General features: G+C 41.7%; 1 protein-coding gene across 3 annotated transcripts; it reads left to right on the forward strand.

The window, feature by feature from the left end:
• Positions 1–59: 59 nt before the first annotated feature.
• Positions 60–13,818, forward strand: DHDDS (dehydrodolichyl diphosphate synthase subunit). 3 transcript variants are annotated; one of them, XM_087970645.1, is made up of 10 exons: positions 104–208; positions 538–652; positions 2,018–2,103; positions 3,190–3,306; positions 4,430–4,572; positions 5,541–5,657; positions 6,627–6,728; positions 10,813–10,927; positions 12,005–12,112; positions 13,125–13,818. In XM_087970645.1, the coding sequence occupies exons 3-10, from the start codon at positions 2,041–2,043 to the stop codon at positions 13,362–13,364; spliced, it is 1,005 nt and encodes a 334-aa protein (XP_087826771.1). In that variant the 5' UTR covers positions 104–208; positions 538–652; positions 2,018–2,040; the 3' UTR covers positions 13,365–13,818. The 3 variants fall into 3 exon arrangements, with proteins under 3 accessions (XP_026531834.1, XP_087826771.1, XP_087826773.1); XM_087970647.1 differs by having other exon boundaries at positions 538–585; XM_026676049.2 differs by lacking the exon at positions 538–652 and having other exon boundaries at positions 60–208.
• The last annotated feature ends 3,745 nt before the right edge of the window (positions 13,819–17,563 follow it).

Here is a 17,563-nt window from a genome sequence, read left to right on the forward strand (position 1 = left end):
CGGAATCTCGGCTCGGCTCCGCCCCCTCACGGCCCCGCCCCATGATTACCGCCCCCGCTCCCCCCATACGCGCGTGCCGTTGCGAGAGAATGACGCAAGCCGGCAGCCGGGGCGGCGTGACATATACGGAAGGGCGAGTCCCACCCCTGGCAGAAGAGTCGTGGCGGCACCGCCGAGGCGCAGGCAGGCGCGAGCTGGAGCCCGACAGGTGAGGGCTGGCAGGGGACGACGCAAGCGCGCGAAGGGGTTGTGTGTGGGGGGGGGGGAAGCTCCGGCCCGGGGCTGCTCCTGCTTTGGCGCTTGCCGGAGGCAGAGGCTGCCGTGGAGGACGCCCCGCGGTTTTCCGGATTGAATGAAGCGGGGTGGGACGGGAAGGCGCGGGGTCCGCTTGTGCCTCTGTTTCTAAGGGGGAAAGGTTCCACCGCGGTGCTTCCGAACGCGACCCCAATGGCGTGTAGACGTGTGTCCTCACGTCCACGTGCAAAGAGCCCTCTCGTTGAGGGCATTCCCCGGGCGTTTCATTTAATGCATTTTCAGGACCGGCGTGGAGGGCGGTATGTCCTAAAGCTAACCTGACTGGACTGGGTGAGTTTGCACAACAGCGCCGAGCCCCACGGAAAGAAAGCTTAACCAAGGTTAAATGCTCACTAAGGTTAGCATGCTGTGTGTTCCTATCCTCCCTGGTTGGCTTGGTTTGGGCTTGACAGCCCTTGGCTGTGGATTAATCTGATCATTAGTGATGAAATTAGTAACTCTGACCTTCGTATAATAAGTCTCAATCAACGGCACCAGGATTTATCCTGAAAGGATAGTATTTCTCCATCCTAACAAATCCAAGCATTGCAAAATGAGTGCAAAAAACAACCCAACCAGTGGAACAATCTGATATCAATTTAAGTGTGTACAAAGGGGAGCAAGATTCCATTTTATGGAACAGATGACACTGCATGATAATGTACATTTTATTTAAATTGGCTTCTGTGTAAACAGTAAAAGTCTGAATAGTTTTATACTTCTGCACTTGTGAAACAACTAGAATTGAAAAAAGTGTTCATATGACATGAGTGGGTTGTATTTTACAAAAAAACCTCTTAATTTATTGCATTTATAAATATTTGCAAATATTAACCCTTAATTATATTCTATTATATTTTTACTACAAAATGAAAAATATCAATGATGCAGTTAAAGTTAGTCTTTGGGAATACTGTTTCCCCTCATAGTAATGGAAGCTAACTTCCTACCTAAACCATTAGCTCTGAGGCAGCTGTAGCACCTGGCCATCCTTGTCTAGGCTTTGAAATGAGCACAGCTAGGCCTGGCTCATATTTGAAGGGGGCAACTATACAAAATTCCCAGAAGAATTTTGGCTGCAAGATTAAAAAAAAATATTCCTTGAAGACAGCAGGCATAAATCAATTTGAAATTGTTGCCAAAAATACTATAGACTTTTGGGAGGTCAGAAGGAAACCAGTTTGAGTAAAGGAGTACTTTAGCTTGGAAAGGGCCCGTAGAAAGAACACCCCCCACCCTTGAAAAGGAATGCCATGCTTCTATTCCTGTCATTTCACTGAAACAACCATGCTTATTATGAGGTTTCTTTTTTTTCCTCCTTGTGCTTAAACAAAGAGATAATTTGCAACATCTTCTGATGAACTGGCCCAAGTTGGGAATAGAATTTACAGTCTCCTCCTTTCTACACTGATGCCTTAACTACTCTACCAAACTGGCTTCGTTGGGTTAGTTAGAATACTTAGTTGGAAATCTATATTCTCTTTCCCAAGCAAACGACAACATTGGGGGAAAGGGATAATCTAGCCTAATCTGTTATCCCTCAAGTGAGTATAGCACTCAATACCCAGCCAGCCTGGCCTTCACAAGTTCCAGTATACCAAAAAATTGGGAAGGCAGATGGTGCTGGCTTTTATACGTGAAGAGTTGGTATACTTGTGGATCCAAAGGTTCTTCTCTGTCTCAGAATTCCTGCTCATTGACGTTTGTTCTCTTCATTTCAAAGACGTGTTCTTGAGGGAAAGCGCCATGTCGTGGATAAGAGAAGGCGAATTGTCCCTATGGGAGAGATTCTGTGCTAGCGTAATAAAGGTATGTGCTAACTCAATGTTATCTTCAGTTACTGAAATGCAATGCTTACCTAGAAATATTGGATCACAATGTTTAATATTTAAGGGGAGGAGGAACAGCATTCTTCAGATGAAGCTCTTCCAGATGCTTTGACCTCAACATCAGTTATTCCAGTCAGCTTAGGGGGTCAGATGGTAGGTGTCCTTGTCCAAAACTTTGGAAGAGATCACAGTTGAGAATTGTATTCCTAGATGATGGTTAAATTGTGCCAGCTAAGAATTGTCTTCCTCTTCATGTAGATTCTATTTGTTAATGTACCTTTGAGTAAAAAGATGCAAAAGCAAAAATCTGCTTGCATACAGTGGGCAGAAGAATGCTAAAGCTTGTAACTCTTGCATAGCCATCAATAATAGATTTGGGGGCAGAATTGCACAAAGCTGCCACTCACTGAATTTAGGAGTAGAGGAATTGTTCGTGTCTGCTGTCCCTATTGTATTTTGCAAGTAAATGGCCAAGTTATGTTTCCAGAATTTGAAGCTTTGACATTTTCATGAAGATGGCAGCTTGAATCTTCATGCTGCCATCTTTATATTCTCATTCTATTCTGGGAATCATTGGTTTTTTAATGCCTGCCATAGTATTTTATGGAAGGGAAGGTGGGATTTACATTTAAAATAAAACTTGCATCTTATATGCGTATGTTAGTAAAATTCCAGGATGGTTCTGCAGTCCTTCCACTTGCAGAATAAGTAGCTTCTAAACCATATTTTCTTTCTCTGATCTTCTTCCCATCTCAGGAGTGATGGTTCTTACAAGTTTTTTATAGGATTAGAAGTAGAGAGGTATTGTGATTTTTCTTTCTCTCTCTCTCTCTGCCCCTTTTCACGCTTTCTCTCCCCTCAAAAGTATTTCAGGAGTATAGAACTGCAGCTCAATCAGCTGTAGACTCATTGGTCAGAAGCAGACTTCATGATTTATTCCTGGGATACTTCTTAAGGAGGCCAGAGCAGAGAATTCATGTTTCAACTGTAGGGTCATCTCAAAACAATTCTGGTCTCACTTGTACATCTCTTGCTCTGAGGCTAATATTTCTTGCTTCAATTCCAGGCAGGGCCAATGCCCAAGCACATTGCATTCATCATGGATGGCAATCGTCGTTATGCTCAGAAGCATAAAGTGAAGAAGCTGGAAGGACATTCACATGGTTTTGCAAAATTAACACAGGTAGGAAGAATCTTTCCTGAGCATCACATCAAGAATGCAAAGATGATTATCTCAAAATGATTACTATGACATGCCAAAGCACGACTCCCCTGTTAAAAAAAAACTAGTAGGAATCCTGTAGCTCCTAGTTGGACTAATTTCAAAAACTCTTTGAAAGTGATCAGATTGGAACTATATTAAGAATCTGTTCCTTGCTCAGTTCACTCATGGAGAGGAGGAAATCGCTGCTAACTCAGAGAGAGAGAGGGGGAGAAAGAGATCTTTTTTCATGTTTGGATATTTCTAGATTGGATGTTCATAATGTGCAAGGGAGAAATTGGTGATGTGCTACATACATGTACCAGGATACCAACTGTGTCTGATTTTCAGGTCATCAACACGTCAGTTAATTTAGCAGGATGCAAAAAGGGCATCTGGAAAGCCTCGTGCAACCTGCCAACATCCCATTTTTGTGATATTAGTCTTTGGAATGTTACTGGGCTAAAAAAAAGAGGGAGTTTTATCCATTCTGGGTTTTTTTTTAAGCAAGTTGATTACTTTGCAGGTTTTAAGGTAATAATTTCACTGTTTAAATATCTCTAAATTTTCCTCACAAAATGGGCTTGGTCCTAATTATTTTTAGAATGTGGTCCTTGAAGTTCCATGTAAAACCTGATGCAGCACTTGAACCCGTAAAAATTGTACACCCTTCATTTAAGAGAAGAGAAAACATATTGCTAAACAGCGGTAAAGCTTTCTTGCATCAGCTGTCTAAAATACCCAAATAGTAATGTATAATTATAGTAGAGCCTCAGTTGAATGGATCAACCGCAGTGAGGAAATGTCTGTTAAACCCAAACATAGGCCAAAACACAAATTATTCAAAGCAACTTAATTAAATTACACAAATCACTGCCGGTGTTGTACATTGCATCATTTGATAATGTGATGCAAATGACATCTGTAAATCACTGAGTGATATAAGATTAATTTAAATTGCCACCTTCAGATTCAGATGGAATGGACTTGCCCAATAGTTGGGAGGGTGATATCTAGACAGAAGTGTAATCTATTACATCCTCTAAATGGGGAATTTAAACCAAGGTTTTATTCTATTTCTGCCTTAACTTGTCTTCCTCCATAGACATTACAATGGTGCTTGAGTCTGGGTGTCCGGGAAGTCACAGTTTATGCCTTTAGCATTGAGAATTTCAAGCGATCCCAAGAAGAAGTTGAGGGCTTGATGCAATTGGCTAGGCAAAAATTCATCCGTCTTCTTGAAGAACAGTAAGATTATTATTTTTTTCTATTCCATGATTTTGCCATGATTAAGTGAATCACTGCAGTTATTAATCATGTGATCATGATTTGCAGCCCTCCTTGTCGGGTCTCCCATTGACTTTGCTCATCAGAAGCAGGCTGGGAAGGTTGCAAGTTGTAGTCACATGACCATAGGATGCTGCAATAGTCATAACTTCAAGGACAGGTCCTAAGTCACTTTTTCAGTACTATCAGAACTTCAAACTGTTGTTAAACAAATTGTCATAAGTCAAAGACTACCTGTATGATTGTATATATTTCTCTTAAATTGTTTAGAATGTGCAAATCCCCTTCACATTCAGTCAAGATGATTATTACTTGCCGAGTTCACGCAGGTTCACGCAGCATTTTAAGCCAAAACCATATATTGTGGCTTTCTGCAGTGCATAAATTCAGTGACAAACCAATATCAAATTATTTAATATTTTGTATTTTCGCATGCAATTACTGATATTCCTGGCCAATTAGGTGCTTGGTTATTTAATTTTGGGGAGGGAGCTGCATCTGAGAAGAATGTGAGCAATTTGACAGCTAAGGACAGAATCATGAAGAGCAGTTAAATAAACTAATGCCATCGTGTGCAATAATAGGTGACTTTTAATCCACTACATTAATATATGTTTGCTAATTTTAATGCATTTGAATAGAATAATAACTTACCAGGTATTATATGAAAAGCCTGGAGAACCTGATAGGAAAATTTCAAATCTCTTGCTGCCTTACTATTATCCATGTAGCTGCATTTCCTTTCTTGCTCATGAGGAAATCTATTTGATGTATGTTTCTCTCCCCACGTCACACGTCTTGTTTCAAGCTATCAGCTTATTTCTGAATAACCAAGTCTCAGTTATGTGATTTTATATATATTGCTTAGTCTTGGCTTCCTTTTTTTTTTTTTTTTAAAGAATTCAGTTTTTCTCTTCCCCTTTCCTTAGAGAGAACTTGGAGAAACATGGTGTGTGTATTCGAATTCTTGGCGATCTGACCCTTCTGCCACAGGATATCCAGGAACTAATTGCTAAGGTTGTGCTGGCAACTAAGCATTATAACACGTGAGTTTGTTTCCAGTTTCTTGAACTTTTTCTCCTACTCCAGAACTGCATACTTTTGTTTTGTTTTGTTTTTTTCAGATCAAGGACCATGCTTCACCAGGCCAGAATTTTAGCTTGGATGCCACATCCCATATAGAGAGCTAGCTACATAGTGCCCTTTTTTGACCTCCCATTCTCCATACAGTATCTCCAATTATCTCTCTGTTGCCTTTCTTTTCAGAAACATGTTCCAGCAGATTAGGGTTCTTAAGAAAGCTCAGCATGATTAGCTCAATGGGTGGCCTTAGTTCAGGTCCTCTCAACTACAGTGACCAACCACCAAGTAGGACTTTAGAGCACCCAGTATTTCTTTTGTTACTTCCCTACACCTAGTATATAGAGGAACATTGCTTTTGTACATGGAATAGTTCTTTAGCTGTCTGAACTAACACCTTCTTAAGCTGTTATTTATTGTATGCTGTCCAGTCACATCTTGTGACATGGGTGGCTGTGTAAATATGATTAATTAAAAAAAAGGTAGAATGCTGAGTCTTGATTACAGTCTAGATTTGCTTGTTCAGTAACCATAATATGATTTGTTTAACTTTCACATAGAATGCTGGGGAAACATAATCATACTTGTAAATTTGGAATACAGTATGAGCTAACATGTTAAATGAACCCAATGAAGTGTGGATTTGTTTAATTATCATGTTACGCCTATGGTTTAGTGCACTAGTAGTTTATTAATTGAGACTAAGTTTGACTAGTTTTACAGCCATATCTATAAAGTTTAATGCAGTGTGTGAACTCTGTCACAGAGGACTCAGTGGCCCCTTTCTGGCAGGCAAAGTAAGGTCCATGGGATTAGGTTGGTTCCTTCAGTACAATGTCATCCTTCCTACTGGGTAGATACATTCTTTATTCCTTGGTCTGCTTCCTCTACAGTCTACACAATGAATAATCTATCTTTATTTTTCACATTCAAAGGTGTTTCTTGAACATTGGCTTTGCATATACATCAAGACAGGAGATCAGTAATGCAGTGAAAGAGTTGGCTTGGGGCGTTGAAGAAGGACTGCTTCAACCCAGGTAATTGCCCAGATGGTTCCCAAACTTTTTCAGTCCACCGCCCCCTTGGTGCTACAAACTCATCCTCAGTGCCCTCCACCCAGGGGTGGGATTCAAATTTCTTAACCGGTTCTGTGGGCGTGGCCTAATTTGTGGTGTGGCTTCTTGGTCACGTGACTGGGTAAGCATGGCTTGGTGGTCATGTGATAATGAGCATGGCCATGTGACGGGCAAACCAAATACAAGTGGTCCTCGCTTAATGGCTGGTTGCTTAAATTAGTGTTCTAATTTATGACAGACCTCCCCAGAGCTACTTGACCTGTTTTTGGAGTTTTGACAGCCATGCACACACACACACACAGTGCCTCCCTTCTAACCCTGCTGGAGCAGGTGGTTGGACTAGATATCTCATTCACTTTCTCCTCTCTCCCTTTTTCTTTCTTTCTTTCTTTTTTCTTTCTGTCCCTTCCATCCCCCTCTTTCTTTGTCTATCCCATTTCTTCCTTTTTCTTTCTTTCTCTTTTCTTTCTTTACTTTCTTGTATCTTCCTCTCTCTCTTTCTTTCTCTCTATCCTTTCCCTTCCTCCTTTGCTCTCTCCTCGTAAGCTAGGAGACCCACCTGAAACACTCTCCCTTTCTCTCTCTCTCTCTCTCTTCCAACAAGGTAGTCACCCGGCAGCGTCGCTCGTGATGAGCCTCCCAGAGAGTCCCAGGGACCGGGCGTGATAGTCCGTTCATGCCCAGTTCCGCATTGCCTGGAAAAGCTGGCAGGCAAGGCTTCCAGGTCCAACAAAGGGGCTGCGGGTGGGACTTCCACCCCTCCCTCTTTTGGGGAAAGGGCTGGGAACTTCAAACGAGGCTGCAGCCTTACCCACCACAGGAGCCGTGGGAGAAGTGAGCTGCAGGAAAGGTGAACCAGCCCACCCTGACTGGCTCACCTTTCCCTCTGCCACCAGCCGCGGGAGGAAGGTAAGTTTCTAGGCAGTCAGGAAAGCCCAAACCACAGCAAACAAACTTACCTTCCTCCCGCGGCTGGTGGCAGAGGGAAAGGTGAGCCAATCAGGGCAGACCCGTTGCTACTCAGCTCACCGCCAGCCTGCCTCTCGTCAGTTGGTGGGGCTTGCGGGTCATGGCTGCTGAGGGGGAGTGTGGGAGGCAACCAGGAAGCACGAGGCTTATGTTGCCTGCATCGCTCCTCTGCCAGCCGCCCCTCTGAGCGCTTTAGCTGAGTGCGGGCTGCCGCTAGGCAAGCTCCATGGGTGGAAGATCTGCTCTCGTGAGGCTTGACTCGTATCATTCTCACAGTGGCGGCCCACATTCAGCCAAAGCATGCAAGCTGGCAAGTGGTAGAGGGAAGGGGGCGGCAGGCAAGGGGCAATGCGGGAGGCATAGCATCGTGCTCCCTGGTTGCCTCCCCCCCACCCCTAGCCGGCAAGGCCTAGCAGCTGCAGAGAATCCAGGAGGGACGCAAGCGGCAACGGATCAGACCTCGCTCGCCTTCCTCTCGGCCACCAGCAAGCTAGGCAAGTGGGGTGAGGGCGAAGCTGAATTGTGGCCTGTGAGGGGCCCACCTCCAGCACTCCTCTGCTGCCCCCCTTGCCTCTTAGCGTCCCCCTAAGTCATCCCACCGCCTCCCCAGGGGGTGGTACCACCCACTTTGGGAACCACTGCCATAGAACATACCACTTACATGGCCCTTGGGTTAGCTTGGAAGCTGTCTGCATTTTTTCTTGAAGCTGTTCTCAAAAATATTTAGTGGGCTAAAAATGAATACGTAAACATTTAAAGCACGGAGAAAACTTTGAAAGCAACAGATATGCAAAGTGCTTGGAAGAATCAGTCAGCCAGATACTGACAACTTGGCACAGCCAACTCACCACAGGACAACTTGCCACAGGATAATTCAACATGAGACAAAACTTGCCACGGGAAAGGAGAATTGCAGCTCAACCAAGCCTCGAGGACTTGAGAAGTTTCAAATCAAAGCAAGACCAGCCTAGTTGCAATTCACTCATCCCTCTCTTGAGTTATCCCGCATTGACTTGTCCCATGGCGAGTTGTCCTGCAATGAGTTGGCCAGGGCGAGTCGGCTACGGCGAGTTTTCCTAGTCCCAACTCTGGAGCCAGAAATATTAAAAAGGGGGCAATCAGGAAGGGATCATTATAAAGCACTTGACTCCCTTTATGAGAACAAGATACTGCTAACAAAGCAAACTCCAACTTTGGTACCACTGGCACTTTCTATATTTTACAGCTGAGTCAGATTATACTCTGAAATCTTTAATTTCAATTATATGCCACTACTTTTTTAAGAAAATATTTAGCTATATTTGTGCATTTCCAGGTGGCTAAAAATCATGTTTCTATTCATTTATTTATATCTGCCTTTACTATTTTCACAAATAAGGCAGTGAACATATCCAACTCACCTTCCTCCTGTTTTCCTCACAACAATAGTGCTGTGAGGTAGGTTGAGCTGAAAGAAAGAGAATGGCTCAAGTCACCCAGCTGGTTTTCATGACTAAGTTGGGACTCACAATCTCTTGCTTTCTAGCCTGGTGCCTGTTGTGGTGGGGTGGGGTGGGTGGGTGCACGAAGGGAGACTCAGCCGATCTCAGTTTGATTTGATTTGATTAACCACTAGCTACTGCACTTCTCATTTAGCTGCCGGTACTACAATATGTTCCAGCAAATTTCTTGTGAAATGAAATGGTCACTAAATGGTCATGTTCTGTGCCTGACATTTATTTTTCCTTTTTTTGCCCCTTTGTAGGATGGAGAGATTGCTTAAATTTCTATCTCTTCCAGCAAGTTAACAAGCCCATCTATGACTTTAATTATAATGGCTGGGCTGCTGCTTGAAACTGACCAGATCTCTGTCAGTTTCACACTAAATACTTTTGTTGTCAAGCTCATGAAATTTGGTGGTAAATTCACCCATTTATCAGACAATGATTTTTTTATTAACATTTTGTACCATTGTATCTGTAAATGCTGTCTAACTGAGGTGGTCTCTAAACAAGGGGCAGCTGTAACTTATTTAGTTTTTAACTATATAAATGATTTTATGAGATCTTTTAGCTCAGAGGTTAAGGTTCTGCCAAATTACAAATTTATCATATAGAAACAAATAAGACATATAACGTCATTGCATATCATAACATTTGAGAGGTAGCATACTATTAAGACTGATAACTACTAATAGTCTTGCCAGAATCAAGTTGACTAATACTGAAAAAAAGAGTCATATAATTGCTAAAGACAATTGCATCTAAACAACTGATAAGAAGAAAATTGGTACAGAGACAGAAAAGAAACAAGCATTAGAGTGTGATTTGCTTCATATCAAAAGAGTTGTCCAGTTGTGTAAATTGTGTAATGTCTGTCCTGCTCATTCTTAATAAATTCCAAACACTGGAGACATCCAAGAAAACCTAGGTGTCCCTTGTTATGTTGGTTTGAAGTCACATAATTGTTTTTAGTTATTTAGCTGCCTATCTCGTACAAGGACTCTAGGTGACTCACATCAATTCATAAAAACATGTTTAAAAACAAGAGTATCCTTCCCTTCCAGGCAACAGACCAAACATCCTCAACCCCCACCGTAGTCCAATGTTTGGGGAAAGAGCCAGGTCTTCAAAGGCTAATGGAAGCCTAAAAGGGTAAAGATCATTCAGATCTCAGGTGGCAGGCTGTCCCAAAGGACTGCAGCAACCACCGAGAAGGCGCACCTGTCAGGTCCCATCAGGTGTCAACATCTGAGGAAGAGGACCTGCAGTGTGCCCAATTTATCGAATCTAGTGGGATGGGAAGAAGAAACAGTCTTGCAAGCAACTGGGCCTTGTGCCATGTAGGACTTCAAAGATAACCAGCACCTTTATTAGTTGATAAATATTACCCAATAACTATGAATCATTAACTAATAGTGAATAACTATAATAACTTTAATAGCCATTAATATTGTGTGAGTTTTGCTCCAAACTGTAGCAATAATAGGAATAGTTATGTGAATTAACATAATTCTTGAATTGCATTTTAAGATTGTTTCCCAAAATAAATTCTGCATGCTCTCTCTCTCTTATTCCCTCGTTCCCTTCCTCCTCAGTGATGTGTCAGAATCGCTCATCGACAAATGCCTTTATTCCTGCAAATCTCCTCATCCAGACATCCTGATCAGAACATCTGGAGAAGTTCGACTTAGTGATTTTATGCTCTGGCAGGTAAATCTGTAGTGTAATATCTCACCCGCTAATTAGCAAAATTGTATTTTCTTGCTTTGCAATCAATCATCTGACATTCAGCTCTCTGGGTTTTGTTGTTGGATATAAGAAAAGACCTTGTGTGATAAACACTCCTCTTAAAAAAACAAAACAAAATCCCTGAACTCTCTTCCTGGAAACTGCTATAATAAGTGCTTCAAAGAGATAATTGAAAAAAATGTGGCCTTCTGCCATCCTAGTTAAGGAACTACCAAGTAGGTGGGTCGTTATCTGGTTCACTATAAAATACACAAATGCCCTTTGTTGTTCCTCGTCAATGGTAAAGCAGGGGGAGAATCTTTATATAGTTGCTGTAAAGAATTATATCTGGGGTTAACACTCTTCTGGAAACTCTTAACAGGCCCTTTCTTCATACTTTTGGCAAGACTGATTTCTATACAAGACAGTGCAAATTCCAGAAAGCAAATTTATTTTAAGCATTTTTGCCCAATACTTTTATAATTAGAAATACTCACAAACCTAATTGCAAATGTTGGTAATAAAATAAACCTGCCTTTGAATTTGCAATGTAAACATTCATAGCAAGGAAGATGGAGGAGGCTATTTTAGGACACTTTTATAACTTTCTAACAGGAACAGTCACAGTTTGGTCTTTCTAGGTTTACTTTCTGTGGCTGATTGCATGCTGCCAAGGGCTGTAGTATAGTATACATACTATCATTTAACTATATTCCAGGGCTATAGTATATACTGTCTATACTATAGCACAGCATATATCTCCTTAGTATAGCTGATGCACTGAATGGAAGCATTGCCGAGATTTTTTTTCTGATATCCCTTCCAATCCTTACACTCTGTGATTCTAAGCTGGCTACTTTTGCCCGGCGTTTTTCTTGAGCAGTTTTTAGAGACCCTGTCCCCAAGATGATATAGGGGACAGAGTATACTGTCCATTTCAGAATCATTGAACAATTGGAAAGGAAGTTTGTTTTGAAATAATCTAGCAATGTTGCGTGTTTTGATTACCTTCCTTTCCTTTGTAGTCTCTCTATTAAATGCCTTCCTTTTTCTTTTCAGACATCCCATTCTTGCCTTGTGTTTCAAAGTGTTCTGTGGCCAGATTATTCGTTCTGGAATTTATGCGAGGCCATCCTTCGGTTTCAGATGAACTACAATGCATTACAAGTAAGACTGAAGAAAGAAAAGGCTAAGTGAAAAAGCAATCTCAGGCTCTCAGCATATGTACTTTAAATAATTGAACTGTCTGTCCCAAGATTTCAGGGACAGGAAAACAGCATGTTTTGCTTGCTGAGGCTTTTCAGACTAACGTTAGGGGACAGGATGAGGATAGTAGAGAATATGCAAAGGATGATCAGTATTCCTAGTTACACAAAAGGGTTTGGGCATTGGTGAAGCAACAGATGTTGGAATGTATCCAAATAGTTGATAGGATTGTTCTGACAGGTCTCTAGATAGTGCCCTGAAGTCCTATACTGTTGGATTTTCATTTCATGGATATTCTTTATTGTGCAAACAGTGACAATAATATGATAATTGCTTACAATACTTTGTATTTTTGACCAGAGGATGAACTTGTCCTATGAAGATATAATTATTTTATTTAAGTGGCTTTGAACTCTCTATAATCTTAGAAAGTTTGTACATGCAAATCTAAAAAAGGGGTGAAGTAGAGTTCTGGTTTTATTAGCCAGTAGACAAATGGGCTGAATATTTTCCAGCACTGAATTCTCATTGATTCATTTTGGCTTTATAGTAAAAAGTTTAACAGTTTTGCCCCAACAACCCAACTTGATTTGGAATGAGCTGCAAATGTGCTTCTAATTTTGTAAGTGGGTTTTCTGAGCTATCTCATTTTGTTATGTAAAAACGAATGGAAAAGTACAAACATCAAAGATCTTCAATAGTGACCATGCCAATTGAGAGGAAAAGGTTTGGAAAAAGACCACAAAATTTTACAGGAGAAAGGACTAAAACTTCATTACCTGCTGGCCTAAGAGAATTTTATAAATAGGAGAGAATCCAGTGAGCCAAATCATAATATAGTTTGCCTTGTATGTTTTGTACTGACAAAAGGTCCTGGGAATTGAAGTCCAAGACATTTGGAGGGTACTGGTAGAGTGATGCTGATCTATGCTAAGAAACTTAAGTAAATCATTATTGCTTTTCTTTTTGCCAGAAAGCCAGAGATGTATACGTGGAACAAAGGAAGTTGCAACAGTTAGAAACTGATAAGGCACAAGTCTTACAGAAACTGAAAAATGAAGAATCAGCAACCTGTGGAGATACTCAAAAATGCTGGACACTTTTGCGAGAATTCGAAGCTAAACGGGAAGAGAGAATTCAAAGGTTTTTGCAGGCCCTTGAGCACAAAAGGATAGACTTCCTAGAAAAACTGGCATTGGCAGATGCAAGATAAGAAGGTTCCTCTTGAGGATAGGGGAGAGAAGAGGGGGCAAAAATGAGCCAGGTTGCAAATAATCCAATTGCTGCTCAGTGGATGACATGAAATGGGACCCTAGGTTTATTCTATGTGCACATGCACATGGCTGGGGACCATGGCACTTGAAGTGTATGTTTACCAAATTTAATGAAACAAGGTATTTGTGTAGAGCTAACAAATGAAAAGAATAGCATCAAATCTTTCTAGGTGCAAAAGTCTGCTCATGCTGAGGGGCTTTGCTCCATATTCTACAAACTGTTGTTTTTCTCTTCCACAATTCAAAGACTTAACCAGAATCCTGAGAAGCTGCCTGCCCTGGAATGCAGAGATGCTGCATCTGAGGAGATCAGAGAAAAACCCCATTGCATGCACCCAAGCAGATTTATTCTAGAATAAATTAAATGTTTATTCTTTGTTGCCTCCATTTTAACATCAACTGTTTTTGGACCATTTGTTTTCCATTCTTGATACCAACTTGTGATACAGATTGTACGTAAGTTTCTCAGGAACATGCATTGTTCCTCTGGCTTTAGTAAACTAGGAAAATGTCATCCTTCAGGTTAACTATATATATCCTTCTAGATTATGGGAATGTGCTGGGTACAACAGAACTTCAAGGTGTTTTTGATGCAGTATCTTCAAATGGGTTTGAGAAGGCATTTTAGCTTTAGATAACAGTACAAAATGTCCTTTTACACAAAAGTGCAGTATGGTGTAAATAACTCTGAAAAAGATAAAGGGCATCAACTATAAGTACAAAAATTTTGTTTCCCAAAAGAAACAACCAATTATTTCATGTTGCTTTTCAAAGACTAAATGAGAGTATTGGTGTATCATTCTAAAGCACTTAATTTTGAAATTGTGAGGGATGAACCCAGTTGTCAAGCCTATTGATTTTTAACAACCTGCTGGAGCCATTTAAAAAATAAATAAATTTGAGGTCATGTACAAGGGGGAAATGGTGACCAATACATTAATGGGTATTTTGTTCCCATGCAGTAATTTAATCTGTTACTACTATTATATCTGAAAGGCTGCTTCATTTGATCTCTACTTCTGAAGATCCTTATTACTGTAAAAAATATATAAATAAAAAATCCCAACCACATAAAATCTTTTAGTCATGAGATAATATATTAACCGTTAAAAACAAATTTCTGATAGTTTCCTGAAAAAGGCTAATGGGAAATTTAATAGGTAATTAGAGATTTCACATCTTTAAAAATCCCTATATGATACTGAAATCAAAGGTAGGCTCCCAGACCTTCAGGGTTGTAGTGTGTGTCTCTATAGATATTGCTTGTGTTTGTAAAGTGTGCAGTTGAACAACTTATTTCATTGAGCATTGATTCCTGTTGGACATTTAGATGAACATAGGTAACTAAAAAGCAACTGTTGGTGGCCCAGAACTCAACAAAAGGCTAATTACTATGCAGCATTATAACTGTGCTATATTGTGCTACAGTCCTACGGCCAGTCATCTGCTTTACCCATTCAGCAGAAACTCCTAGATACCTATATGAAAGTCTTGCATATGGCTTATTGTGGGCTGGAGTACATGCTCATCCACGACTCAGTCAGCAGACACATTGAGCTTATTTTGATGAATAAGTTGACAATGAAATGTCAAGTTGAATGTGAATGGGCATTCCTTTTTATGTGCTTAATAAGTCAAAGATAGGATTAAAGCATTTATACTCATTGTGCAGATCCTGGGTGAACAATTCAGCTGATGACTGTTGTGGCCATACTAGGCTTCTTGACCCTAGTGTTTCTCAGTCTTGGTCACCTTATGTTGGCTGGGGAATTCTTTGAAGTTCACATATTTTCAAGTGGCCATGGTACAGAAATGCTACCCTAGTATTTAGGGCTCCTAGATAATTCAAGCAAGAGACCAACTTACAAGACTTTAAGCAAAACAATAGTGTTTTCTCCAATAGTTTTTATCTAGAATTATATAAACCTGATTGTATAGAATGCAGATGGATTAAAAAATTGAGGCTTGTCACTTTAAAACCCTGTATTTTAAGTGGCTTCAAACACTATTTTCCAGTACTTTTTAAATGTAAAAGGATGGGTTCCAGCCATTAACTACAGCAACTGGAGGAACACTTTGTTTCATTATCTGTGTTTAGTTGAGAATCCAATTTTTCTAATGCCTTTCACTCAACAAGAAAAAAAAATCAAAGTATAAAAATTGTTGAGTTTATTGAATTCATGTCCCATTGTATTCAAAGAACTCTTAACGAATACAGCACAATCATGATTTCAATTATCACATAGAATACTCTACCAACATAAATGACAAAGGAGTGAAATAAAAAGAAATAAAAAGAAAAGCACAAGAACTTCAGTTGGGAAGGTTGCAAAAATCCTCTCTGGAATAATTAATTTTTCATAGTTTTCTAAATATTACAAGTGAGGGGCAAGTCTGATCTCCAATGGGAGATCAATTCAAAGCACCAATGTGGCTACAGAGAAGCAGCGCTATTGTTTATTTTTCTTCACCTCCCACAAATATGGAATCACTAGCTGCTGTTCCCTACAAAATCTGAAAGGCCAGCCATTCATAGCTATAATCTAACCAAAATTATGTAAATCATCTGAAAAAAGATCCTAGTCTCTGCTATTTTGAAATAGAACCATCCACTTACTGCACCTGATTTGTTGTGGGCTTAAGAGAACGGCTGCATATTCAGTGGTAGTGAATGTTTTGCATGCGGCAGGCTAGTTTCAGTCCCTAGCAGGGACCCAAGAGGAAGAAACACAGCAGATATATAAATTAGGTTCTTCCAACTTGGTACAATCCAGTTGGGTTCAAAAATAAAGACACTTGTCCATCATCTTTCCAGAGTAATCAACCAGTTGCCTCTAGGCAACTCGCAGTCCACAAGGGTAGGTCAGCCATACTTTGTAATGCCGGTTGCCAAACGCTAATTTGGATTGCTGGTCAAATGTAGTTCGCATGGTTGTGTTCTCAACTGTGTGAGAGGAGGGTGATGGTGTTGGTCTGTCTACTCTTTGCAGGTGTGTTTTTGACCTTGGAATAGATGGGGATTGTGGTAGCATAACCGCATGGTGCTGAAAAGGACAGCTCCCCGCTCGACCCCACGAAGGAAGCGCCTCGGGTGGGGGGGGAGGAAAGGTGGACCCACCAGCCATCACTTGGCCCCCCCACCACGTTTGTTTTTTGTTTTGTTTTTTGGACAGGCGCCTTCTTCACGTGAAGCCTTTTTTGCCGCCTGCTCCCGGCTGAGACCCTGCCACTTCGCAGCCAAGGTTGAAAAGGAAGGGGGCGCTGTGGGTTGCGTTCCGCCGTGGCGAGGCAATGACCGCACCTTCCTCTTCCCTTCCAGCGTAGGGAAGAGGCCACCATCTTCCCCCGTGTCTTGCACCCAGATTCCTGTCAAACGGGGTTTTAACGGTCGGACAGAGGCGCTCTCGTCCGCAAACCCGGCGGTCCTTCGCTCTGCGCCTCCCGAAGGGAAACGCGCACCTCGGCTGCCCAGGTGCGCCGGGGAACTCCACCTTCCCACTCGTCCCCAAAGAGCCATTAGGCTGCCTGGTTTCCCCCCCCCCCCTCCAAAAAAAAACAAGGCTGCAAGCTTCGGCTGGCCGTGCGGCTCTCAGATCGTCGTGGGGAAGTCGCCCTGTCTCCCGGGTCAGCCGAGAATGACTTGTGCGACGCATTAATACTCGGGGCCAGGCGTGTTCTTATTTACCACGGTGGGGGGCAGCCAGAGTGACGTTGAAAGTCTTTTATTTTTGCCATCCATTCGCTAGATTTATAAATCACGGGGGGGGGAAGACGGTTCCCCTCCAGCAAAAAAACCCCCGTTTTTTCTCTATCTCTTTCGGAATAGCGAGCGGAGCCCGGGGTGGGGGGGCATACCGTTTCTTTATTCTACCTGTTCTCACTTTTCAAGAATCAAACCAATCTGAGGTCTACTTGCAGCAGGACCAAACGGCCGCTTTGGTGGAGATAAAGGTGGACATTCAGTTGCGCGCGCGCTCTCTCTCTCTTCACCTCCCCTCGCAGAACCCGCCCTGGCTGTCTGTCCCTCGCCACGTGACCCGCTCTGTCCAATGGTTGGTCGGGGCGGTGGGGATCCGGCTGGAACCGGTTGGGCCGCGTCCGGCTCTATATAAAACTTTATAAACACCCGATTCAAATT

This window comes from Notechis scutatus, chromosome 8 (genome assembly GCF_049901735.1).
Source record: "Notechis scutatus isolate UNSWTSFEM ecotype Mainland chromosome 8, rNotScu1.2, whole genome shotgun sequence".
Lineage (NCBI taxonomy): Eukaryota > Metazoa > Chordata > Lepidosauria > Squamata > Elapidae > Notechis > Notechis scutatus.